Source organism: Mustela nivalis (assembly GCF_964662115.1).
Source record: "Mustela nivalis genome assembly, chromosome: 1".
Lineage (NCBI taxonomy): Eukaryota > Metazoa > Chordata > Mammalia > Carnivora > Mustelidae > Mustela > Mustela nivalis.
Window position 1 is genome coordinate 106,483,664 of NC_139020.1, and position 27,969 is coordinate 106,511,632.

At 40.0% G+C, this 27,969-nt stretch overlaps 1 protein-coding gene across 3 annotated transcripts; it reads left to right on the forward strand.

Moving 5' to 3' along the window:
* The first annotated feature begins 18 nt into the window (after positions 1-18).
* Positions 19-27,870, forward strand: KNG1 (kininogen 1). 3 transcript variants are annotated; one of them, XM_082693858.1, is made up of 11 exons: positions 31-485; positions 4,713-4,823; positions 5,784-5,868; positions 7,394-7,566; positions 8,435-8,542; positions 17,488-17,572; positions 18,253-18,422; positions 23,750-23,857; positions 23,975-24,061; positions 25,508-25,585; positions 27,632-27,870. In XM_082693858.1, the coding sequence occupies exons 1-11, from the start codon at positions 294-296 to the stop codon at positions 27,710-27,712; spliced, it is 1,278 nt and encodes a 425-aa protein (XP_082549984.1). In that variant the 5' UTR covers positions 31-293; the 3' UTR covers positions 27,713-27,870. The 3 variants fall into 3 exon arrangements, with proteins under 3 accessions (XP_082549983.1, XP_082549985.1, XP_082549984.1); XM_082693857.1 differs by lacking the exon at positions 27,632-27,870 and having other exon boundaries at positions 19-485; positions 25,508-27,552; XM_082693859.1 differs by lacking the exon at positions 25,508-25,585 and having other exon boundaries at positions 28-485.
* Positions 27,871-27,969: the final 99 nt, after the last annotated feature.

A 27,969-nucleotide genomic window follows, 5' to 3' on the forward strand; every position in this document is an offset into this window, starting at 1 on the left:
TGCTCTGTGCTCCCACGTGCTTCCTGAATGCAAACAAGCAGGTTAACGACCCCAGTGTTATAACATTTCAGCCTGAAATCTGTCTGGATAACCCAACAGAGCCATTTGTTCTTTGGAAATAGGGCGAATGGTATATGGTGGCAGGAACCCACCCGGACCCGGAGCCCTGAAGCAGAGAGATGCGTGTACAGAGATAAAGGCCTGGAAATAGCTAAAATCAGCATCAAAGTTGGCGCCCGATTCTTGATTCTCGGTGAACCTGTCCCTCTGCTCCAGAGGGAGACTGCTAAATCATGAAATTACTTGCCTTGCTTTTTCTCTGCTCCAGGCTGCTACCAAGTTTAACCCAGGAGTCCTCACAAGAAATCGACTGCGATGATGAAGACTTATTTAAGGCAGTGGACACTGCGCTGAAGAAATACAACAGTAGAAGCCAAAGTGGCAACCAGTTTGTGTTGTACCGTGTAACTGAGGTCGTCAGGACGGTAAGTGAGTTGTGTTTTACCTTGAGGCCATTTGAGATGTGTGCTGTCCTTCCTAGCCCAGCCCCTCCCCCAATCCCACCACCCCACACCCCAACAATAGCAACACCATCCATCACCCAAGAACCCAGGAGCAAAGGTAGAAGCTTACATCTCTTAGAAAAGATCAACACCACTCTGGCCCCAGGGGTGCAGGGCAGGGTATGACTAGTCTTTGGGCAGCCAAGCTTGGCTTCCTGGGTGATCAGGAAACCAAAGTACCATGAGACAAAGGTAGATGGAGTCATTTGAAGGAAACCATTCAAGGTAGGAGAATCCAGGAACTCAACGGGACTGCAGCAAAAGGACTTACTGGGTGACCAGCCCTTAGACTAAAATAGAGAGACCTCCAGACCCCAGGTGGGGAGGGGATGCTTATGTCTAACAAATAATGTATGATCTCACTTACATGTGGAATTTTTTTAAAAAAGTCTAACTCACTAAGGCAGAAAGTACAGTGGTGGTTGCCAGGGGCCCAGGCTAGGGGAAAATGGAAGATGCTGATCCAAGGGTACAAACTTCCAGTTTTGAGATGAGTAGGTCCTGGGGATCTAATATACAACATGGTGACTATAGTTAAGAATACTGTATCGTATACTTGAAATTTGCTAGAAGACTAGATTTTAAGTGTTCTCACCAGACATACACACCAGACATACCCAAAAAAGGTAAGTATATCAGGTGATGGACATGTGGATCAGGTTGTTTGTGACAACTAGTTCATGATGTATGTGTATATCTGTGCATATATATCATCGCATTGCACACTTCAAATATATGTAATTTTCTTTTATCAATTATACCGCAAGAAAGCTAGGGGGAAGGCAGAGTTACATCTAAGAGGAGGTAAAAATGAGATTAACATGCATTAGACAAAATGTCGACCAGTCTGTATAAATGAATGCATCAAGGGTAACAGCGATGTTCTAGATGGTTTTTAATATATTTTTTAAAGATTTTATTTTTTTGACAGAGAGAGATCACAAGTAGGTAGAGAGGGAGGGAGAGAGAGAGGGAGGAGGAAGCAGGCTCCCTGCCTAGCAGAGACCCCGATGTGGGAATCGATCCCAGGACCCTGAGATCATAACCCGAGCTGAAGGCAGAGGCTTAACCCACTGAGCCACCCAGGCAGCCCCTGTATTTAATATTTTTTTTTTATAGCTAATTGATGCATTCAGGTTGGAGACAAATTCTGACAGTAGGTGTGGTTTCAAAAAACACAAATCTTTCAATAGTTTGTTTAAATGACTTTCACTATAAAACTCGGTGCCTATCATAGTTAAGTAACTGTTTACTTTGGCGGAGGAGAAAAGTCTAGTCATCTGACATGATCAGGGTAAAAAAAAAAGCCCAGGGGGCATGATTATTATTTTTATTTTCTGAAAGTAAAATTGGATCATCCTGTTTTACAAACTCGTGTAGTGATGTAGACATTTGGTCCTGGTCCTCACAAGCAACAGCTGACTGGTGTTCTCTTCATTGGCTGACATCCATGACAAATGGGCTTTTTTGTTCTAAAATGTCCATGGAATTGTGCTTTATCTTTACTCTGCTATATGGGTCCCATCTATACACTACTGTTTATTTCTTACAAAATCTGAGACCTGGAAGGAACTTGGAAGGCTATCTTGTTTGACTCCATCATCTCAGATGCAAATAAAATGACACAAGCAGGGTCCCAGAGTCAGGAGACTTGGGATATGGGGCCGGCTCTGCTTTTTCAAGGTGTGGGGCTGCTGCAACCCTTCCCATCAGCTCAGGGCCTCCTTTCTCCCGCTTGCAAAGTGAGGGGCTGGACAACATCACCTCTCCGGTCTCTTGCTATTAGATGTGCCAGGCTTTTCCATTAGGAAAGCTCACCTGACTCAGCACCTTTGCACTTTCTGTTTTTAGTTGAAGTATAGTTGACACACATGTTACACTAATTTCAGGTGTGTAAAATAATGGTTTGACAACTCTCTGTGCTATGCTCCGCTCACTACAGGCATAGTTACCATCTGTCACCATAAACGCTAGGACTGTACCATTGCCTGTATTCCCTGTGCTGTGCCTTTCTTCCCTGTGACGTACTCATTCCATAACTAGAAGCTTGTACCTCCCACTCCCCTTCACCCATTTTACCCATCCCCCACCCTCCTCTGCCCTGGCAGAGTTTTTTCTCTGTATTTAGGGATCTGTTTCAACTTTGTATTTGTTCATTTGCTTCATTTTTTAGATTCCTCATATAAGTGAAATGATATGGTATTTATCTTTCCCTGGCTGATCTGTTTTACTTAATATAATACCCTCTAGGTCCATCCATGTTGTCATAAATGGCAAGATCTCATTCTTTTGTATGGCTGTGTAATATTCCATTATATATATGTATACACCAAGGTTTGCCTACCATATATATATGCATGTATACACACACACACACACACACACACACGTATTCTTTATCTATTCATCTATTGATGGACATCGGCATTGCCTCTCTATCGTAAATAATGCTGCCATAAACATATGGATTCATGTGTTTAGTGTTTTTGTTTTCTTTGGGTAAATACACAGTAGTCAATTGCTGGATCAGATAGTATTTCTATTTTTAATTGTTTAAGGAAGCTTCATACTATTTTTCATGGTGGCTACACCAATTTACATTCCCACTGACAGTGCAAGAGGGTTCCTTTTTCTCCATGTCCTCACCACTTGTTATTTCTTGTCTTTTTGATTCTAGTCATTCTGACAGATGCAAGGTGGTATCCCATTGTGGTTTTAAGTTGCATTTCCCTGATGCTGAGTGGTGATGAGCATCTTTACATGTGTCTGTTGGCCATCTGTATGTCTTCTTTAGAAAAAACATCTATTCAGGTCCTCTGCCCATTTTTTAATTGGATTATTTGTTTTATTTGATGTTGAGTTGTGTAAGTTCATTATATATTTTGGATGCTAACCCTTTACCAAATATATCATATGCAATTATCTTCTCCCATTCAGTAGGTTGGTGGCCTTTTCATTTTGTTGATGGTTTTCTTTGCTATACAAGAGCTTTTCATTTTGGTGCAGTCCTAATCATTTATTTTGGCTTTTGTTCCCTTTGCCTGAGAAGACATATCTAGAAAGATGTTGCCAAGCCCAATGTCAGAGAAATTACTGCCTATGCTTTCTTCTAGGAGTTTTATATTTTCAGGTCTTTAAAATGTCTTTGCACTTTAAAAGTTTCATTTATTATCTCATGTCATGGTAGAAAAAATAGAAAAATGAGGCAATAAAAACAGTAAAGTTACCAAAAATTCATCTGCCATCCAGTGATAACTTAATTTTTTTATAAAAATGAAAAGTGGCTTCTTATTTGTTTCCTCACTGTAAAAGAAATGTTTATTTTTTTAAAAGACAGCTCACAAACACTTGATTAAAGAAGTGAGACAGCTGTACTCCTACCACTGAAAGACAAACATTTTAATAGCTTTGCTTCCTAACTTTCTGGACTTTAAAGAATTATGTATGTACCTACAATTGGTTTTCACAGAAATGGGCTAATACTAGGATACCACTTTGTAACTTAAAAATAAATATTTGTAGGGGCGCCTGGGTGGCTCAGTGGGTTAAGCCGCTGCCTTCGGCTCAGGTCATGATCTCAGAGTCCTGGGATCGAGTCCCGCATCGGGCTCTCTGCTCAGCAGACAGCCTGCTTCCCTCTCTCTCTCTCTCTCTCTCTCTACCTGCCTCTCCATCTACTTGTGATTTCTCTCTGTCAAATAAATAAATAAAATCTTTAAAAAAAATAAAATAAGAATAAAAATATATATTTGTAAATATATTGTGGACATTCTTCAAGTAAATATTTATGACTTTCAGATTTTTTTAAAAGATTTTATTTATTTGAGAGAGAGAGAGAGAGAGAGCGCACGTGCAAGTTTGTGAGTGTGTGTGTGTGTGTATGCTCACAAGTAGGGGGAGGAGCAGAGGCAATGGGGGGAAGCAGACTCCTGGCTGAGCAGGAAACCTCACAGGAGGCTTGATCTCAAGACGCTGAGATCATGACCTGAGCCAGGCAGGTGACTGAGCAGGTGTCAGCTTTCAGTATTTTTAATAAATGTTTTGGTCTTACTGAATTAAATCAAGATCACATACTCATATCAGCATTAGCTCCCACTCAGAGTTATTTGCTGTTGGGTCAGTTATGTGTGTCTGGTTGCTTTTTTTCAGGATGACCCTGACACGTTTTATTCCTTCAAGTACGAAATTAAGGAAGGAAACTGTTCTGTTCAAAGCGGCAAAACCTGGCAGGATTGTGACTACATAGAATCTGCTCAAGCTGTAAGTGGGCCGTGGTTCCTGAGCCCCTGGCGTTCTCTGTGGAGACCGTCAGATCTTTTCACTAGGGCGGGAGATGGTTAGTACTGTCAGGCCTCTTTGTAAGTCATGCAGATAAACCCTCAAACGTGTGGAAAAGCCAAAGGCTTGCTGTCCATGTTCTTCTGTGTGTCAGAACACGGAGAGGACAGCAGTGAAACATAGAGAAGCCCTCCCATGAGAAGGGGACTCTAATGACTCATTGGGACAGAGGACATGGCCCCAAAGAGACCCTAGAGCAACATTTGGGCCAAGACTGAGGGCTGGTGAGGGGACAGCATGCCTCTGCCTCCCACTAGCTGACACCCCAGAATCTGGATGCTGCTTCCTAAAGGGGAGAGGACATTGACCTCATCAGGCTGTTGGAGGACGAAATGAGGCAGGATATGCAAAGAACCGTTTTTGGATAACAACGGCTATCTTAACCAAATGCCTAACCCCTGCCTGGCACAGCGGGGCTGATTGTTGCCTTAATGAGGGGGGCATGGGGACAGTGTTTACTCCACTTCAACAGTGCTTGCCCCCACCCCCGCCCCAACCCCAGCAAGCCGCTCTTTCCCCATCCCGGGAACCCACGCCTGTCATACCCTGCTTGCAGTTTCAACACCGAAATTGAAGGGAAAGTCATGAGGAGGCTTTAGCAGGCACATGCATCCATTTTGGTGAAAAGGAAACGTGCTTTAAAACCTAGCCTTTTGTACTACCTCTCCTCCAACGTCTGGTGAAATCAGTGGCTGGCAAAAATAATCACGAGGCTACAAAAACTTTCACTCTTGCGTGTCAAAAGTCTGAAAAAAATTTGGCAAGTTCAAAAAAATAAAAAAAGGAAAAGCTATATTGAGCTGTAGTACTAGGTGGGCTTCTCCATCTGAAAGATGGAGATAAATGGTCTCTCTCTTTCTTTTTTTTTTCTTTTCTTTTTAGGCCACAGGAGAATGCTCCGCCACAGTGGGGAAGAGAGGGAATATGAAATTCTCCGTGGCTACACAGACCTGCCAGATCACTCCAGGTAGCTAATGTGTCTGGGGAAAAAGGAACCGGTTCTCTGTGGTGTCAGGAGCACAGCCTCGAAGAAGCCCCCTCCCTCAGTGGCACCAGCGACCGGTGCATTGGGGGTGGGATGGTGGAAGGGCAGAGTCCTAGGTCTGGGCGAGGCTCCTTCTGATCATCCCTTCAGCTCTCTCTGGGCTCCCCTCCTGACTGCTCCAGTGTATGGGGCCTGTGCAAAGGCTCTAAGAAGGGACCAGAAGACACGAGAACTATCTTCAATTGTAGGCCAGGAGGGAGGGAGAGAAGCACAGGCTTTGAGGTCAGACTTGGCCTGGAATCTTTCCAAATTCCTCACCTTATCGGGTTTTCTCTTCCTTATCTCTGAAAGGGAGTAAGGGATACCAATGATCTTACCTCAGAGGCTTGTTGTAGACTCAGCTGGAAGAGATGCCTGAAGGTCCTGCCATCACAATCTAGTAATGATAGCCAGGATACGGGGTCGTAAGAGCTAAGAATTTTTGAGCATTTACAGCCAGCCACAGTTCAAAATGCTTCACATATGGTAACGTACTTAATTCTCACAACTCTATGAGGCAGGCATTAAATCCTCACTTCACAGGAGAGAAACTGAGGTCCGCCAATGTTAGATACCTTGCCCAAGATCCCACAGCTACTAATTATCAGCGTTGGTATTGTAGATGCTGACTAAACACAATTCCTTTGGCATTTAAGTATGGAGACACTTATCAACCGATACAGCTACTTAACTCCTTTCCGAAAACAGCAGACCCATGTGCAGCCTGTCTCTCTCGCTTGACTTCTGCCCAACTGCTTCACACCAGTGACCGGTGGCCATTACTGATGGATTAACATACCCGTGGAGCCAAGCTCAGCACCTGGCTCACTACGGCAGATGCAAAACATGTTGGTTGGACTGAATCAATAGAAAATACATTGTGCTCTGAACCAGGCTTCAAGGAGCTTTAGTTCATGCTTAAAAAAATAAAGAAAGAAAGAATAATGTATCTATTTTGTTTTACTTTAAAAAAAAAAGATTTATTTATTTATTTTAGAGAGAGGGAGAGAGTGCGAGGTGGGAAGGGACGTGGAGGGGCAGAGGGACAGAGTGAATCTCAAGCAGACTCTGTGCTGAGCGGGGAGCCTGAAACAGGGGTTCCATCTCATGACCCTGAGACCATGACCTGAACTGAAATCAAGAGTCAGATGCTTAACCGACCAAGCCACCCAGGTGCCCCAATGTTTTACTTTTTATAAGAGGATAAATCCAGGTTGCTTCTATAATTTAAAATTACTTTTAAGTAAATTTAAAATAACTGTGCACAGTAGTACATGTGTAAGATGTTCCTAAGTGAATGAGAGCTTTATTGTTTTGGCTAGAAAGCAGTCTTGCATTCTCTTTTTTGGTGAATACTAGGATTCACTGGAAGGTTTATGAGGGCTTTCCAAATTATCTCATTTAGGGCAGTGCATCTGAACGCAGGTTTCACTCATTAATGCTGCCCCTTTGCCTGCTCTTTGTCAAGCCGATGGCCCGGTGGTGAGAGCCCAGTTTGACTGCCTTGGCTGTGTGCACCCCATCTCGACCGCGAGCTCTGACCTAGAACCCGTTCTAAGACACGCCATTGAACATTTCAACAATAACACGGATCATTCCCACCTCTTTGCTCTTAAAGAAGTGAAAAGGGCCAACCGACAGGTTTGTTCTTTACTGCAAACAGTAATCAGTATTACGTGTTCTTTGTAGAGACAGCGAAACAGAAAAGTTCTTCTGTGCTTAAGGCTTTAAGAAAACCATATCATTACCCAGCATTCATGAGTCAAACATGGCTCCCCAAATTAAATTGTACCTAAAATGTTGGCACAGTTTTCTGGATATCCTTTAAATTCTAAGTTCCATATCATTGCGGGGGTGGGGGAAGAAAATACTTATAAAACTGGTCTTTTCGTTGCCTCAGTTCACTAAGCCTCTACTCACAGTTGACTATTTCCTTTGTATTTCAGCCTCTAATTATGAAGGACTCACTTTGGTCAGTAATATGCCCTGCTTTTAATAGACCTTCCGGTTTGCTTTCAAGCAAGACCGTGTTCTGCTCCATTATGTCCATATCCAGCTGTATCAGGATGCAACTAGCCCAGGGTGAAGCAGGAGAAATTTTCCTGGCCTGGCAGTTTGGAAAACTGAGGCCCTACCTGGAAAGGGCGCCCAAGCTCGAAAGTCTTCTTCTTGATCTAGAAGAGCATTACTAATATTTCACAAAGTTGATGGAAGCTTTTCTTCCCGCTGCCTAGCTGGGAAGTACTGCTAGGTCTTAGGGAGTTAGAGTAATTCCATATATACGTTGCTTTCTGTTGTTAGATGGGTAGGAGTGCAGGGGGTGGGGGTGGTGTGGACAGAGTGAGAGGCATCCTTTTGCTGTTTATTCAGAAGTGAGTTCTGCCTACTCACAATCATCGTTCATATCATCCACCACTTACGATATGCCAGGCAGTCTTCTCTGTGCCCCATAATGCTGTCAATGATGTTTAAACTGCCTTTTCAATATTTGCTCCCAAATTTGTTTCAGGTGGTATCCGGATGGAACTATGAAATTACTTACTCAATTGCGCAAACGAATTGTTCCAAGGAGAATTTTCTGTTCTTAACTCCAGACTGCAAGTCCCTTTTGAATGGTGTAAGTAGGCAAAACTCTGATTATGAAGTTCTTAGCACCTTGTGTCCAGTCTTTCCAGGTGGAGGAACGCTCAGCTGTGTAGGAAGTGTCAGTCACTAAAATGTTAGGTGCTATTTACTGATTCACATTCCCCCAGGAACTCCGAAGCTCACACACTGGTCACGCTGCTTTCCCACCTAGTTCAAGAATCTGCATGCCTAGCAGAGCACTTACAGATATAAGCAGGGACTAGGAGAGCCTGAGACCAGATGATGCCATGATCCAGTTTGTCTTTTCATGCCTTCAGTCTCCTGTGTCCTTTTCTTCCCCATGTGCTGTATATCCTTTCTCCCAAGCTCTACTCAGAAGAGTCCCTCACTTCCAACTCGTTTTCTTACCTTTCCTCCCCTGCTTTTATCTCTAATGAACACATCCCGAGTCCCTATTCCTTAGTGACCCTTTCTGGGATGATATACTGTTGTCTGAACCAAAACTATGTTAAAGGAGAGTATGTCGAGATGTAGGTTAAGATAGCCAAGGCATGGCTTCCTTGGGGATATGGGCATGGTAGTAGGAGACCATGCTTTAAGCAAGCCCTTTAACCAAGGAATTTGACTTCTAGAATTCCATTACATGGGAAGAAAATGGGAAATCCAGATAGCAATAATTTCAGCATTATTATTAATAGAACAACACTGGAAGTGACATATCTTCAACAGTAAGGAATGGTTAAGTAAATTACAGTGTATCTGTATAGTAGAATACATGCAGCTATTCAAGTTGCATTTCTAGTCTTTAGTGACTTAGTAAAATGACTATAATATGTTAAATAAAAACCAAAAAAGTAGGGTACAGAACTATACAGACAGAGTCACTCAAATCTATAAAGTAAACATAAGTATAAAAAATGATGAGAAGCTGGGGCTCCTGGGTGGCTCAGTCGGTTAAGTGTCTGCCTTAGACTCAGGATCGAGTCCACATCGGGCTCCTTGCTCAGTGGGGAGCCTGCTTCTCCCTCTCTCTTCTGCTCTCCCTGCTTGTGCTTTCCCTCTCTCTTTCTCTGACAAATAAATAAATAAATTTATAAAAAGTGACGAAAAACTAATATGCCAAAACATAAAATATAGTTAACTTTGAGTTGGAAATTTTGGAGCTTTTTCTAATTCTTCATACTTTTTAAGGTCTTTGATGAAGTTTGTATTTATTTCTTAATTAGGAAAAATTAAAAGGACAGCCTTAAGAGAGTGAAAAGACAATCCACAGAGTGGGACACAATAATCCCTTATTTGATAAGGGTTTAGTATGAAGAATATATTATTAAAAGCCCTTACATTGCCACAACAAAAAGACCACCCAATTTAAAAATGGGCAAAAGGATTCAATAGATGTTTCTTTCAAAAAGACATGCAAATGGGGGCACCTGGGTGGCTCAGTGGGTTAAGCCTCTGCCTTTCGCTCAGGTCATGATCTCAGGGTCCTGGGATCGAGTCCTGCATCAGGCTCTCTGCTCAGCGGGGAGCCTGCTTCCTCCTCTCTCTCTCTCTGCCTATCTGCCTACTTGTGATCTTTCTCTGTCAAATAAATGAATAAAATCTTAAAAAAAAAAAAAAAGACATACAAATGGCCAATAAGCACACGAAAAGGTGCTCAACATGGTCAGCCATCAGGGGGATGTAAATATGAACCATACTGAGCTGCCACTTGACACCCAGAGGGTGGTTGTCATTTTTAATAAATTGGGAAATCATTTCTCATTTTTAATAATTGGGAATTAGCATGTATTGGGGAGGATGTGGAGAAATTGGGAATTTTGTATATTGCCAATGGGAACATAAAATGATGTAGCCACTGTGGGAAACAATTTGGCGCTTCCTCAAAAAGTTAAACATAGAATTACCACATGACCCAGCAACAGCAAGCCTAGGTGTATGTACCCAAACAAATTGAAAATGGAGACACAGATACTTGCCTGGCAACATTCACTGCAGCATTATTCACACTAGCAGAAAGGTGGAAACAACACAAAGGCCCGTCAACAGATGAATGGGTAAACAAGATGGGATATATATATATAAAACAATGGAAAATTCTTAATCATAGAAAGAAATCCCAACACACACTACAACATGGCTAAACCTGGAAAATGTTATGCTAAGTGAAAGAAGCCAGACACAAGAAGACGCACGTTGCGTGATTCCACTTATGTAATATCTAACCTATGCAAATTCATAGAGACAGAAGGTGGATTAGAGTTTATCAGGGGCTGGAAGAGGGAGAATGGGGATTTATTGTTTAATAGGTACAGGATTTGTGTTTGGGGTGATGAACACGTCTGCAAATTATTAGTGGTGAGGGCAGCACACCACTATGAATGTACTTAATGCCCTGAATTATACATTTTTAAATGGCTAAAATAGGAAATTTTATGTTGTAAGTATTTTAGCATAATAAAAAGCATAATATAAAAAGAAAAGGAGAGGAATCCTCTAAAAGCATAAGCTCTCACTACTGTTTCACTTTGTCAGTTTGATTCAAGTCCGGCCATTCAAGCATCTATGAACACCTCGTGCTCCTCTGTGTACTTAGTGGTGTGAAGGGACAGAAGCCTACAATGCTCTCTAGCCTCAATTTTTCTGCATTGGCTTGTTAGAACCTCAGTTTAGTTTTCTCTTCACCCCCCAGAGAGACACAAGGGCGGGTGGGGGTCACAAAGCCAATCAGACTTTTGGAATAGCTTCTCTGAGCCTCCATGGCCTCGTTTGCAAAAGAGTGAAGAATAGCGACACCTGTCTCACAGATGGCTTAGCGTAGTTCAAGGGCATGAAACAGAAATGAAATGTTTTGCCCACAACTGGTATAGTGTAAAGCCTTGCTATGCAAAGTGTGCGGCAGTGAGTGGCAGAAACAGCATCACCAGGGAGGCTGTTGGAAAAGCAGGAGCTCAACTCCACTCCAGCTGGTTCAGAATCTGCATATTAACAAGATTCTCTGGTAATTTATTTGTCTGAAAAGCACTGATTTGAGAGGTTTCATAAATAATTTTCAGGCCACTTTGCATACTAAAATCACTCTGCTAGCTTTAAAAAACACCTATTCCCAGGTCATTCACCCAGACATTCTGATGTAATTGTTCTGGGTTGGGTCCCTAGAATCAGAATGATCTAGAAGCTTCTCAGGTGAACCAAATATACTGATAGAATTCAGAACCTTTGGGCTACTTCTCCCCATCTGAAATTAAGGTATTCTAAGTCTGATGTTCCCTGTATCTTTCAAAAATATGACATTATATATGTATGTATTATATATATGTAAATAATATGTATGTATATGTGTGTATATATGTATATATACATGTATACATATTAGTATATATGTATATAATATGTATGTATATGTATATATACATACATACATACATATATATATTCCTATTTTGGAAATATGCATGTATAGAAAACTTTAAGAAAATGCAAAAACAGAGAAAAAAATAATACTGAACCACACATGCCCAAACATCCAAAGACATCTTAGAGTATTTCTCCTCCTTTCATTTTTGTAAGGCATACAGACAATTTTTGGTAATTTTTTGGTCTTTTAATAGTTGTATTTATTTTACATGCTACATTTTTCCCCTAAATATTTTCCTATGCCATTAAAACTCTCAATAAACTTCTTTTTAAATAACTGGAATATTCTAGTGAGTATACCATAGATTATTTTCTAATTACTTTTCTTTTTCTGGACATTTGGTTTCTTCCTATTTTTATTATAATTAATAATAATAATAGCTCACCAAACATTTTTTAGAATAAACTTCTTTCTGTATTCGGCATTTTGTTCCCTCAGAATAAACTCTCCACTTTACGCATAGTATAAGATTGTATAGACGCTCTTAAAACTCTTATCTAGAGAAAAAACAAAGATGGAAGTATCATAGTTCTTGATTTACTACAGAGCTTTACTATAAAGCTATAGTAATCAAAGTAGTATGGTACTGGCATGATAACAGACAGAGACCAATGGAGCAGAATAGAGAGCCCAGAACGAACCACGCTTATGTGGTGATCTCTGACAAAGGAGATAAAAATTTACAGTGGGGAAAAGACAGTCTCTTCAACCAATGGTGTTGGGAAAACTGGACAGCAACAAGCAAAAGAAGAAAATTGGACCACTGCCTTATGTCATAAACAAAATAAATTCAAAACGGACTAAAAAGTTGAATGTGAGACCTGAAACCATTATGCTTGTAGAAGAAAACAGAGACCGCTCTTTGATATTTGTTTTAGAAATGCCTTTTTGGATCAGTCTCCTCAGGCAGGGGCAACAAAACTAAAATAAGGAAATGAGATTATATCAAAATTAAAAGCTTCTGCACAGTGAAGGAAATCATCAACAAAAAAAAGTAGGCTACTGAATGGAAGAAGATATTGGCAAATCACACATCTGTTAGTGGGTTAGTGTCCAAAATATATAAAGAAATGACACAAATCAACACCAAAAAAAGAAATAATCCAATTTAAAAATGGGCAGAGGACATAAACCGACATTTTTCCAAAGAAGACACACAGATGGCCAACACATACATAAAAAGAAGCTCAGCCTCACATCACTCATCATCAGGAAAGTGCAAATAAAACCACAATGAGGTATCTCACACCTGTCAGATTCACTAGTATCAAAAAAAAAGCTAAAAAATAACAAGTGTTATTGCTGAGGAGAAAGGGGAACCTTGGTGCACTATGGGTGGGGGTGGGGATGTAAATTGGTACAGCTGCTATGGAAAACAGTATCTTTTTTTTTTTTTTGAAAACAGTATCTTTTAAAAAATATTGAATCACTATGATGTACACCTGAAACTAATAAGATATTATAACTATACTTCAATTTTTCCCAAAAGCTCTTAAAACTCTTGATATAGATATAAATTGTTTGTTGAATGCATCAATTTAAATTCTATCAGCAATGTATACTCCTGATAGAATTCAGTATTAAAAAAACAAAACAAAACAAAACAAAACAAAACAAAAAACCTGGCTGGATCAATTGGTAGAGCATGAGACTCTTGATTTTGGGGTCATGAGTTCAGGCCCCCACCTTGGGGCGGAGTTTACTTAAAAAAAAAAAATGTGAATTAAAAAGTCATGAAGGTTAAAAAAAACACTTAGCTAGTTTCATAGACAAAAACCTTTTTAGTTTTCATTTTATCAGTGTAGTTAATATGCATTTATTTAGCCAATATGTTTTCATAGATTTGTTGGAAATTTATGGGTTGAATTTATAAATTGTCTTCTATATTCTTCGCCCATTTGTCTTTGGAATAAATCTTAAAGATTTGGAAAGTCATATTTCTATAGTAAATGTATCAGTGCTTTGTCATATCTTCTCAGATGTTTACTTTTTAGTTTTCATTATAGTATTTCTGACTTACAAATAGATTTTTTTTTTACAGGTGGCCAAATCTACCAATATTTTCATTTGAAATTTTCCACCATTTGCACAGCAGTCACTTTATTTTTTTTTTCTAGTTTGTCTATAGTCAGTATTTTATAACGTAAGTTTCAATCCTATCTGGAATTAATTTTGATGTATCTCGTGATTTTTTTTCAATTTTTTAAGAGAATAACCAGAAGTTGCAACAGTCTTTCCTGCTACATAAATTAATGACAACTTTTATTCCATAGCAGTCTTGTCCAAAAAAATGTGTTCTCTGTTTTTGTATCAAAACTACCATGTTTAAACAACAATAGGTTCATAGAAAGTTTAAATATGTGATTTATTATCCAGTGTTTATATCTTCAAAACCAACCTTAGAAAAAATTTGTGAGAAAAACTTACATTGTCACATATTGGGATTCCATTACATGTCTAAATTAATTTGAGGAGAACCCATATGTACTCTCATTTAGTCTTTTTAGTCCAGAATTTGGTATACATCTCAATTTAGACAAAGTTTCATTTTATATTTCTAAAGTTGTGGGATTTTCTTTATATATATCCAGAATATTGCTCACTAAGGCTATTTTTAAGTTTCGTTTTGGGTTTTGTTTTTGTTTTTGTTTTTGGTTATTGCTATAAGGAATTAGATCCTTTTGTTTTTATTTTCTTCTCTTTTTAATAAATTATTGTTAGAAAGAAATGTATACTTTTTATGCATTTTTCTTACATCCAGCAACTCTGCTGAATTCTCACTAGCTTTAAGAGCTTTTCATTGATTCTTTTGATTGCTCTTGATATACAATAATATCTTATGCAAAAAATACTTTTATTTTCTTTTCTGATGCTCAATTTTTTGTTCAATGTCTTAATGAATTGACCCAAACAGACATAATTTTTGAAGTAACAGTGATCCAACACCATCATGTTTTATTCCTGATTTTATTGGGAAAGTCTCAAAGTGTTTGTCATTATGTATTATATGTGCTGTGGGTTCCAGGTAGACATTCTTTGTCATGTTAAGGAAGCATCCTTACATTCCTGTTCTTTAAAGAGTTTTGTTCTTTTTGTTTTGTTCTTAAATAAGGAATTGGTATTGAATTCAGCAAGTGGTTTAGAACAGATATTAAAATGTCATATTTTGTTTTCCCAATTTGTTTTTTAAAGATTTTTTATTCTTTTGAGAGAGAGAGAGAGAGCCAGAGAGAGCATGCGCACAAGCAGGGGGTAGGGGCAGTGGGAATGGGAGAGGCAGACTCCCTGCTGAGTATGGAGCCCTACACAGGGGCTGAGTCCCAGGACCCTGAGATCATGACCTGAGCCAAAGGCAGAAGCTTAACCATCTGAGCCACCCAGAAGCCCCTGCTTTCCTAATTTAATCTGTTATGTTGTTTAAACTGCTTTCCTAAAGTAATCTTTGGGTTCCTAAACTAAACTCTATTCGTTTAGTTTAATTACTTTTTAGATCTATGTTTGGATTCTATTTCTAATTTAGGAATTTGACATCTATATTTATAAGTGAAAGGGCTTTAACAGTTTTCTCTGTGTGTGTATGTACATTCTATTTTTTCAGGTTTTGATATCAGGATTAAAATTTTATAGAATGAAAATAGTTTGCCACTGTTTTAGTTTCTTTCTTCTTCTTTTTTTTTTTTTTTTTTTTTTTTTGTCAGAGAGAGAGAGAGAGAGAGAGAGAGCACAGGCAGACAGAGTGGCAGGCAGAAGCAGAGGGAGAAGCAGGCTCCCTGCCAAGCAAGGAGCCCGATGTGGGACTCGATTCCAGGATGCTGGGATCATGACCTGAGCTGAAGGCAGCTGCTTAACCAACTGAGCCACCCAGGCGTCCCACCACTATTTTAGTTAAGTTTATTTTTTTAGTAATTTCTACACTCAACATGGGGCTCAAACCCAAGACCCTGAAATCAAGAGTCACATGTTCTACCCACTGAGCCAACCAGGCACTTCTGCCACTATTTTCTATATTCAGAAACAGCTTATACAACATGGAAATATATATACTTCTTTAATTTTTAAAATGATTTATCCATAAAACATCTATATTGTTTGGAGGTGAGAAGTGGAATGCAGTTAAGAGGAATAACATCCTCTCCTTCCAGTCATTCATCTATTCAAGTCTTCTTGTTTTTAAGTCAGTTGGTTAATTATAATGTTCAGAAAATTATCTATTTCTTTGGAATTTAAATTATCACACACTTGTTCATAATATTCTCTTATATTTTTATACTTCTCTGTACACTTTGCTCTGTTGCCTTTTTTTGTGCTTGATTTTTTTCCTCACCCCAAGAGCGATCTTTTGAGTTTATTTTTTAATGCTAATGCTGTTTTCTAACTTCTCAGTATTGCTTTTACCTTCATTGTTTTCTCCTTCTTATTTTCCTGAAGACTGTTCATTATTCTTTTTCTTGAACTTCTTGAGATAAATACGTAGATTTAGGAATGTTTTGTTTTGTTTCTTGCCTCTTTAAATTACAAAAGCATATAAACCCACAAGTTAACTTTAAATGGTGCTCTGGCAATATGATATGGAATTTTCATTTTTGTTTTATCTTTTATTTCTTTCCTTATCCAAGGAACCCTAACTAGTTAGCCAAGTGTGTTTATATTTCCAAGTAGTTCATTTTTATTTACTTATTTGGTTAAACATGTAATATTAATTTTCAGGGAGGTTTTTTTTTTTTCCTTTTGATGTTGAGGCCAAAGAACATGGCCTGTATTATATTTGATTTGATAAATTTATTGTGGCTTTTTTATGGCCCAGTGTGGAAGTGATTAAAAATTTTGTACCATACTTATGAAAGTGTCATTTTAAATCATGTGTATCATATGGAAATGTGATTTAACTAGATATTTATTATATTATTCAAGTCTTCTATTACCTTATTTATTTTTTAATCCATCTGGCCTGTCTTCAATTTATAGTTGTATGTTTTATTTCCCACCACAATGATTTCTATCCATTTCTATTCCTATATGTTTCCTGCTTTCTGTATCTTGATTCTGGGCTTCTAAACTATATCTTTTATGTAAATAAAATAATCTTCATACTACCTTTATGAGTTTTTGTTACCTTGAATTTTACTTTTTCCAATATAATTTTTTGTCATATTTGCCTCATATAACTTTGCTCACCCATTATATTTAAACTTTATCTTTTTTATTATAAGATAGTATCTTTGAAGATGTAATACCTTAATTTTGGTTTTAGCTTAACCTAAAATTCATTACCTCTCTTAAAGAAAATTTTATCTGTTCACTTTTATGGTTATTATTTCTACACTGGGTATTCTCTTCATCTTGGTTCATGTTTCTGTGGGTTTGTGCCTATGCGCTTATTGTTGATGCTCTTAGCTGTCTTCTATTCCCTCTTCACAATCAGACTATGTTTTGTTTTCATTTTCTACATGATGATTTGTAAAGTCAACATCCTATCTTTAGTTTTACAAGTTGATTACTTTAAAGGTTCTTAAAAATGTTCTTACTTTCTGTACCCATATACTTTTTTAAAAAACCAGGATATTGGTGAATGTACAGATGAGGCATATGTGGATCCTCAGCTGAGAATTGCTTCTTTCTCGCAGAAGTGTGACCTCTATCCAGGTATGACGTGATACATGTTAGTGCTCTACTAGTGCCTCTTGGCCCCTGACAACGGGCTAGGTCTTCTCACAGGAATTGTGTTTTAGTTTCCATGATCTGCCACCAAGTCTGTAATATCAGTAGACCTTCCCAAGAACAACTTACCCTGTCTCTGCCCAGTTGGGCGGCGACAGGTGCAGGTGACACTGCTCTGTAAGTAGCCAGAAGGGAATATGGTGATGACAAGGGGAAATGGGTGGCCTCTGGGTACAATACCAAGAGTTGGCTTTTCTCACTCTTGGAAGTTAGTCGTGTGCATTTCATGGTGAGAAGCATTATGGAATCTGCCTGCTCACCAGAATCATAGGACTTAAAGTTTCCCACTTAGAGAGTCATTCCTTTAAGTTAAGCATTGTTCTTTACAGGTGGTTCCATCAAGATGCAAAAACTTGGGAAAAATACAGCAGATTGATTGTGCCACTAACACCTACTGGTTGAATGTTTTCTTAAACACACTTGGCTCTGAGAAGAGAAAAAGCGGAGAGGCCAGAAGGTGTGCAGACAACTTCTGCTCGCTCACTGCTGAGCCTTGGGCTGTCACATGGCCCTCTACAAATAGATGCTAGGTCATGTACAGGAGAGCTACTCGGCTAGACTTTTCCTTCTGCTGCACACACTAATTTGAAACGTGTTTCTTTCAGGGGAGGATTTTGTACAACCTTCCCAGATTTGCACTGGCTGCCCCAAAGACATCCCTGTCAACAGCCCAGAGCTGGAGGTGCCTCTGAATCATTCGATCGCAAAGCTTAATGCAGAGAATAACGGAACTTTCTATTTCAAGGTTGACAAAGTGAAAAGTGCAACAGTACAGGTCTGTAAAGTATGCTACAAAAAGAGTGATATTATAGCCTAAGTGTGACTTGCTGACTAATTTTGCCATTGTCCTTGGTTCTGCATTGGGAACCAGCATACCCAGGGAATAGGATTTGGGAGATCTGAATTTCAAGTGCCAACCTCCCTGCATTCTTTGTGTATGATCTTGGAAAAGTCATTTAGAACATGTTCTCCATTTTCTGTCTGTAAAGGATGGGGTGAGGATCAAATACGAACATATCTCAATCACTTTTCAAACTCCAAAGTGCTCTATAAATATTTGCAACTATTACATAATTAGCAAAATGCAGTGCCTGGAAAAGCAAGACTTACTCTCTGCCTTTCTAGATTCATTCTCATAGCATCACTTAGTGCCTTGGGCTTGGCCCCATTTTTCTGTCTTTGTCCAGATTCTTCTGACTCATCTTCATGTCATTTCTCCCCTGCCTTGGGTGCCCTTCTCTCTTTCAGATGTACCTTCTGGGGATTCATCTCTCTTTCCATGCCTTGTCAGGAGAGGCTGAGGGGTGTCCTATTCCAGGGGGTCAGGAGAGACCCAGCTCTACCACAGCACCACCACTGTCCTGGGTGACCCTGGAGTCACTCAGACTCACTCAGCCCTATGGCTCCATCTGAAAAAACGAGTGGCTGGATTAATAGAACCCAGATTCCTTCTACTCCAGAAGCCTATAACCAATGTATTCATGGAGAGAGTCCTATGATACACCTCAAAACTGACTTCCCTAAATGCAAGCTAAAGAAAAGTAATCAAAATAGAACCAAACTGTTATAACAAACCAACATGATCTTTATAATCTGGTGAAAGAAATAGCACTAAAAAAATTCATACTTTGGCTCAGTACTAAGCCAAATTTCTAATTTCTAGAAATATAAACTAGAAGGAGTATTTATATACAGTGATATTCATCGTAGCTTTAACTGCAACACCCCCCCCCAAAAAAGATAAACTGTCAAAACGATCAATAATCTAGAAATGATTCACTATGTCTGACATATTCTTACAATAGAGTATTTTTAAGCAGCAATTTGAAAGCATCTTTGTGAGGCGTTCTTGGTGTGGGCAATGACTCCTGCTAAAATATGCAGGGAAAAACAAGAGGCCATAAACTGAACATACATTCTGTCCTCAACTGTGTTATTAAAAAGTCCAGAAGACAATACTGAAAAGAGACAAAGCTCGCAGACTATTCACAGTGGTGGTTTTTTGTTTTGTTTTGTTTTGTTTTTAGGTGACAGGACAATGGGCTATTTATGTTCATCTTTCCAATTTCCTGTTCTAGTTTTTTTTTTTTTTTTAAGATTTTATTTAACACAAGTAGGCAGAGAGAGAGGAGGAAGCAGGCTCCCTGCTGAGAAGAGAGCCCCATGCAGGGCTTGATCCCAGGACCCTGAGATCATGACCTGAGCGGAAGGCAGAGGCTTAACCCACTGAGCCACCCAGGCGCCCCTCCTGTTCTAGTTTTAAGAAAACCTCTAAACAAACAGCATGAAAGTAAACCAAACCTGACCCTTTGTCCCCTACTCAGGCGCTTGCTCCTGTCCCCAAGGCCGGCCCCCTCCTCCTGGTCTCACCAGCACGTGCCTGGCACGGGGTTCCCTCCGGGAAGACGAGAGAGAATCCCGGCCACTTCTGTTTGTCAGCTCTCCCTGGCGCTCCACCTCTCCGCGTTGCTGGGACCATCCTTTGTTCTTCACGAAGCAGGAGTCGTGCAGTGCCTGCCGTTTCTTTCGGGTCCGAGATTTGCTGTCGGGAAGAGAACCACTCATTCCCAAGCGTGACTGTCTAGTCCTCTCGATCGCTCTAGTTCCCTCTGTAAGGTAGCCAATGCGCTCTCCAGCGTGCATGCGGGTTTGTTTACGCTAAGAATGCCGGGGAACCACAGTAGGCAATGCTGTGTGAATGGAAGGCAACTGACAGCCCTCCGTTGCCAGATCGAGCTGGAATATCGTGAAGATTTCAAACTTACTTTTCAGGGACGATGCCTTACTGATGCCTGTGTTGAAAGAGAGAGCAATTTGACTGCTCGAGGATAGATACACAGGGCAGCGTTGGTGGAAGCAGCCCCTTTACTAAAAAACTCGATTTATCATAAGATGATTTTGTTAAGAGCCACGCTCCATATGACCAATCTGCCAGATTGCTAGAGATTTCTTTTCCAGTTTTAGTCTTGCCTTGGCTTTGCATGTTTAGTCCTGTGTGGGTGCATATCTATTCATATTTCAGAAACTGAGAACTTCTTAAATCCTCCATTTTTCAGTTGTGAATGGTTGTGATTTCTGTCACATGCCCGTTATTTTGCCCCACTCCTGCTGCTGCTGTCCGCCCCCCCCCCCCCCCCCCCCCCCCCCCCCCGCCCCATCAGCATTCCTCCCTGCCTCTGCTCAGATGAGTATACATCAAGGACCGTGTGTGTGCACTGAGGAGGTTCTCCTTGGACAAAATCTTGGAAATGTCAAGGAATAGGTATAGGTATATGTCTAAGACTGAATGCAAATTGCTGAATGACAAAATTATTTGCAATGATGCTAATGTACATTCACACCAACTGGGTATAAGACACTGATGATCTCGAATTCTACTCCTCCCAGCAGTGATCAAAGCTGCATGTTCCCCAGCCCTGGACAACAGCAGGCATCATCACTGGCTTCCATCTCTGCCAACATGGAAGATTAAAAAGGATGTTGCGTTGCTTTTTAAATGTGCATATCCTTGGTTATTAATGAAGTAAACTTTTTTTTTTCCCAGGATAAATGATCATTTTAACTTCTTTCCTAAAATACCTGTTCATGTCCTTTCCACATTTGTTTTGGCATTGGGCTTTTTATTGATCCTACATTATGTTTTTCCCCAATTGCCTTGCTACTTTGCTTACTGTGATTTTGAGAATCAGTTTTCATTTTTGTCAAGTCAAATTTAGACATTTTCCCCTCCCTTTAGGTTTTCTTCTGCTCTTCACCTAAGAAAGGGCTTCCTCATCCCTAGATGTGATGAATATTTATATCTGTTTGGCTCATTAATTTTAATTTTCAAACATCATTAGAACTTATATTGCTATATATATATATAGCATTCTCTATTTTAAAAACAAAACTTGGACAGGATGGATTTTAGCAGGGAAAACTACTGCTAAGAATGACACCTGTCATTCTTAGTAGGTGATGATGGTGATAAAGGACATGACCTTGAGGTCCTCAAACAGAAGATGGCATTAGGTCTCCATTCCTCTGGACCCTGAATACAACTAAGCTTCCAGCTGTCATTTAATTATGTGTTGTCAACTTCTTTTTTTAAAAAAAGATTTTATTTATTGGACAGACAGAGATCGCAAGTAGGCAGAGAGGCAGGCAGAGAAAGAGGAAGGGAAGCAGGCTCCCTGCTGAGCAGAGAGCCCGATTCAGGGCTTGATTCCAGGGCCCTGAGATCATGGCCTGAGCGTAAGGCAGAGGCTTTAACCCACTGAGCCACCCAGGTGCTGTCAACTTTCTTAGGCAACATCATATTGATCAACTCTAAGGCCAAAAAATTGGATTAAAGTATTCCCTGAAATGAGCCAGAAAATTTATGATCACCAAAGTATAGATGTTAAAACACTCTTAGAAACTTCCTCCCTACTTACACATACATTTGGAGTTTTAAAAGTTAATTATTATATTTCTCTTAAAATTTTAACTATACTTACCCAGCGAGACAATACCAAGAAAGAAGGAAGAGGAACTTAGTTCTTCCTACAACTCTACCTTCCTCACTTGCCTCCCATCTTGCTTTTCCTGTGTTTCTACAAAATATAAAGAGATAGGGAAGATGTTAAGTTTTGCTTTTACAAATGGGATTGTACTATCACCCTATAACTTTATTTTTTCCAAAAATGGTCTTCCTTCTAGGTCAACAGATATGTATGATGTATTCTCTTGACAGCTACATAATCTCTCTCTCTCTCTCAAACACACACACACACACACACACACACATGCACACACACGTACACAGTCTGCTTAGACTACCATAGTAAAATAGCAAAGTTTGGGTGATTTAAACAATAGGAGTTTGTTTCTCATAGTGCTAGTAGCTTAGGAGTCTAAAAATCAACCAATTCGGTTCCCTGGCGAAGGCTCTCTTCCTGGCTTGCAGATGGCCACCTTCTTGCTGTGTCAACTTCAGAGAGAGCAAGTGAGCTCCGGTCTTATGAGACCTTTCTAAAGACACTTCTTTAAGGATACTAAGCCCATTATGAGGGTACCAACATGACCTTATCTAAATCTAACTACCTCCCAAAATATCTACCTTCCAATACCATCACATTGGAGGTCAGGACTTCAATATACAAGTTTGGTGGGGGACATAGTCAGTTCATCACACACACACACACACACACACACACACACACAAATCCTAGAATTAAATACCAAATAACTTGATCTAGAAACCACATCACCTTCTTAACATATAATTTAGAAACATTTTTATCAAGTGTATTTTTCAGGGTAGAAGAAATATAAGATATGGCATTTTTAAAAGACATCCCTGGGATTTTTTTTTTAAGATTTTATTTATTTATTTGACAGAGAGAGAGATCACAAATAGGCAGAGGGACAGACAGAGAGAGAGAGATGAGGAGAAGCAGGCTCCCCGCTGAGCAGAGAGCCCCATGCGGGACTCCATCCCAGGCCCCTGGGGTCATGACCTGAGCCGAAGGCAGAGGCTTAACCCACTGAGCCACCCAGGCGCCCCCATCCCTGGGATTTTTACTGAAGTCACAGTAGTTTAAAAAAATGAGATTAATTTCTTAAATAAATAAATGAGGTGTGCCTCTTCTAAAAAGAAAGAGGAGAAAGCTCAAAAATCCCAATATTTTTCTAATCAAATAATTCTATAGTGGTAACAACTAAGTATTTCTCTAACATAAGATTTGGCAGGATGATAAGACATTTCAAAGAAAATATTTAAGTTTTTCTTCCTACTTTTCTTAGATTCTATTACAACTTGAGCCCTTGAATTATTCATGAATTTTGCAGCTGTCAAACAATAAAATTCAGGAAAATATAAAAATAGAAATTATAGCTTGCTTCCCCACCTCCCCATTTAGAAAGGGAAATGAGACCGACCAGTCATGAGCCAAATATTTTTCACATGCATACAAATTGAAAGTTCTGTTGTCAAACATTTGTACTTTTCTGTGTAACTCTCATTTGTTCAGTATATAATTAAAATGTCAATATTCTCCCCCAAAAGTTCTTAGGGTAAAAACATAGGATGTATTGTATAGTATTAATTAAGCTCCTACTTTGTGCTAATTAATTATCCAGGTGGTAGCTGGAGAGAAATTTTCCGTTGAGTTCACAGCCAGGGAAACCATGTGTTCCAAGGAAAGGAACGAAGAGCTGACAGAAAGTTGCCAGATCAATAAATATGGAGTGAGTAATAATACAACTATATACCTGTTCTCTGGAAAACTTTTTGATGTTTTATACTTGTTTAAGCGTCTCATGAATAACACTGTTCTCTCTTTTGGCTTCTGTTTTCATGGATAGCAAGCCCTAGAATGTAAAGCTGAAATTTTTGTGATACCTTGGGAGAAAAAAATTTACCCTACTGTCAACTGTCGGCCTCTGACAAAGGTATGATTCTAATTACAGTCAGCTCAGGTCAATTTTGCTCATTCTGAAAAGTCATATATGGAGGTTGAATATGAGCCATTATTTAAATGAACTGGGAGACTATCTTCTTAAAATGAGGGAAAACGCTCACATTTCTGTGCTGACCTCTTTATGGCCTGAGACGGGAGAGCAGCAGTCCTCATAATTACTTGGCCGTGCCTTGTCAGCATCCCACAGGCAGGGGGCCCTCTCTTGGGGAAGGGCAAATGCTACTGTGGAGGGCTCACGCCAAAGCTGTGCACTTTCAAGGTGTGCCTGAGAGGAGCCCCAGCTCTCCCATGACCACTGCTTACAGCCAAGGAGCTCTGGAGAAATGCAGATCTCAGCCCCCTCTGCACATCTGTTGACTTAAAATCTGCATTTTTGACATGATCGCTGGGTGGGGGGAAGTCATACCCATGTTCAAATTCAGGAAGCATTTCTTTGCATCATTTTTTAAAAATTTTTAAAAGATCCCTGGGAGGTAAGTAAAACTTTCCCTGTTTTCAAGGATGGCATACTAAAAATTACAAAAATGCTAAGAGTGCACCAAGTGCACTCTCTATCCCAGGCCCTGTACTGAGAGCATCACACCTATTTCCCTCATGACCCCTCTGTGAGGAAGGTGCTGTTGTTATCCTATTTACAGATAAGAAAAGTGAAGCTGGTGATGCTTGGATTCAAATCTAGATCAAATCAGAGCCCACCCTTTTCACTATGATGCTGATTCCTAGCAGGTTCTGACTTGTTTGCCTCCCCAAACCATGCCCTTTGTGCCACCAGACACTGCCTCTGACCAGCACATTCTCACAGTAGTGAAAATGTAGAGGAAATAACCCACAAGATCATATCTTCAGTGCAATTTGCCTCTTTTTACTTTTTTCTGATTTAGGATTTTGCCATGTGTCAGTATGTTATAGTCCAGCTGAAACATTATACAAAGACTGAGTTTCAAGCTGGTAACACTGCACTGCTAATGTGTTTTAATCCAACAAAGTAGTTGTGGATATATGCTCCTTAGATATTCAGCTCATAAATCCAGTTAGGGCCTTTCAGGATAAAAACAATAATTGTGCTAATACAAACAGTATCAATGAATAAATAATATGCCATAGTTTTATGTAACCATTGACTTAGAAGATACCCTATACATTGTTCAGTATCACCACCCAATGTTTCCCAACAAAGGAAAAAACTCTCCAGCTTAGAGTACTAAGAACAATAATCAATACCCACAAATTATAAAATCAATCAAAAGAGGAAAAAATATTCATTATCATCCTCTCTGGAATATTAATAGAGTATTTAAAGTCTGGTAGATAGGTCTTATTGTAAACTAAGATAGCATTGCCAGGATTCAGTCCCTTCTTTCTTCATGGATAGAATGGTTTTCACAGTAATGCATTCATCTTAATATTTCCTGTTTAGATCATATTGATGAAAAGGCCTCCAGGTTTTTCACCTTTCCGATCAGTACCCATGAAGAAAATAGAAGAAGGAACAACTGTAAGTCCACCCCACGCTTCCATGGCATCTGTACAAGATGAAGAGCAGGATTCAGGAAAAGAACAAAGACCTACCCATGGGCATGGCTGGGGCCATAGAAAGCAAATAAAACATGGCTTTGGCCATGGGCATAAACATGAGCATGACCAAGGCCATGGGTACCACAGGGGACATGACCTTGGCCATGGACATCAGAAGCAACATGGTCGTGGCCATGGCCAACAAAAGCAACATGGCCTTGGTCATGGACATCAATGGGAACTTGACTATGACCCTGAACACCAAGGGAGACATGGCCTTGGCCATGGACATCACAGGGGACGTGGCCTAGCCCAGGGACATACACATGAGCATGGCCAAGGCCATAGAAAATATAAAAATAAAAGAAAAGACAATGGAAAGCATAATGGTTGGAAAACAGAGTATTTGGCAAGTTCTTCTGAAGATAGTGCCACCTCTTCTGCAGAGACACAAGAGAAGACAGAAGAGCCAACACCCTTCCCTTCCCTAGCCCAGCCAGGGATAGCAGTTACCGTGCCTGACTTTCAGGACTCAGATCTCATTGCAGCCCTGACGCCTAACCCACCATCTCCCACAGAGAGGGATGATGATTGGATCCCTGACATTCAGATACAGCCAAATAGCCTTTCATTTAACCTGGTATCTGACTTGCCAGAAAAAACCTCCCCCAAATGTCCTGGACGCCCTTGGAAGCCAGTTAATGGATTGAATCCAGCTGTGGAAGTGAAAGAATTTCATGATTTCGATCTCACTGATGCTTTATATTAATTTATGTAGACATGAGTCTTAACACTTGATCATTACTCCTCCCCATTGTCTAAATATCCTGATATAATGCACCAAAAGCCCCGAAGCTTCAGAACAGCCTAGAGAGAAGGGGTGAGATGCCCAGTGGGACACTGTCAATCTCTATGGACAACATAAAGCTGTGTACAGAATCCTAAATCCCCTCTGGGTCTTCCTCCCAAGACTTCTTTACTACCACCGAAAATGGACAAACTCATGTGCCTTACAGCCTACCGCAATTGGTACAACAAATGTGTGCCTTAACAAATGTGTACCTTAAAATGTATGTCATCAACTTTCATGCAAAGATTCTTGACATTCTGAATAAACTGTGGCATGTGGTCCCTGAACACGTGTGAAAATAAGGGAAGTCAAGAGACTAAAGGCTGCACTTCTTAATGGGAAAAAAATAGATAACAATAAAACCTCCAGAGGTTAAAGAGACAAGAAAGAAAGACAGATAGGCCCAAGAGAGGACAGGGGGAAGTAAACTGATTGACTTTCAGTTTCTAGAATGACTAGTATGTCAAATAGTCACTCCCACTTGACAAAGCTGTCCTGATAATTCTCTTTCTGGGTGAGAGGGTTTCTTGTCAGTCAGTCATTTCTGTTTGCTCACGAAGTACCCTTTGCAACAGGGCTTTCACATGGGAGTTTTGTTTGTTTATTTGTTGCCTGGGCTACACTGAGTAATCCTGGGCTTTTAGCAACTCTGAGTTTAACGATAAGGACAGAAAGCAGAGGAAGTAATATCGAGGCAGTCTTGCCAAGGAAGATGTTTTTTCAGTATTTGACAAGGGTATATCCTGAGATGGGATGCAAAGTTCATTCAGAAATTTTATGAGGAAATTCCCCTTTAGCCTCACTTTATGATCATCTCATCTTTTTGCTGGGACGCTGAAGAGCACTGGTCTTTGCAAGAGAGAATAATACGATTGTCTTTAATTGCCTTATAACATGTGGGAGGCATATATTTTACAACCTTTGCTGTGCTTGTGGCCCAGGGAAATAAGATAGGGCTTTAAACAGCTACACTTCCCTGTGGATGAGTGCCACCGCTACTTCAGTGTATGGGATACATTTGAACCTCTGAGTTTTTATTTCATTTCCGATATTATCTGCACTTTTAAATAAAGAACCAATGATGTCAGGAAAAAGTCTCATCTTGTCAAATGGTTGCTTCACTCTTCTTTTGTTGAATGATAACAACAGATTAACAGAGTTTTACTATACTTACAGAGGCACCTAAGGTCCTGCGAGTACAAGGGCCGAGCTCAGGAGGCAGGGGCAGAGCCAGCATCTGAAAGCGAGGTTTCTTGACCAGTGGGCAGAATCTTCACGCCTGGCACAATAGCCCCAACAACCTCTATCACCAGCCCTGGCTCGAAGGACAAGAAGATGGGATAAAAGTTAAAAAGAAGAATGCTATTCTACTGTTCTGTTGCTGGGTGAAATAAAGTTCAGTCTTGATGCTCTCATTCCTGGTGAATTCATGGTGGCGCTGTGGCTCTGTCATGGAAACTCCTAGCCCAGCTCTCGAGTGTTCGTCCTAACCAAGGCAGGAGTCCCTTGGGCGA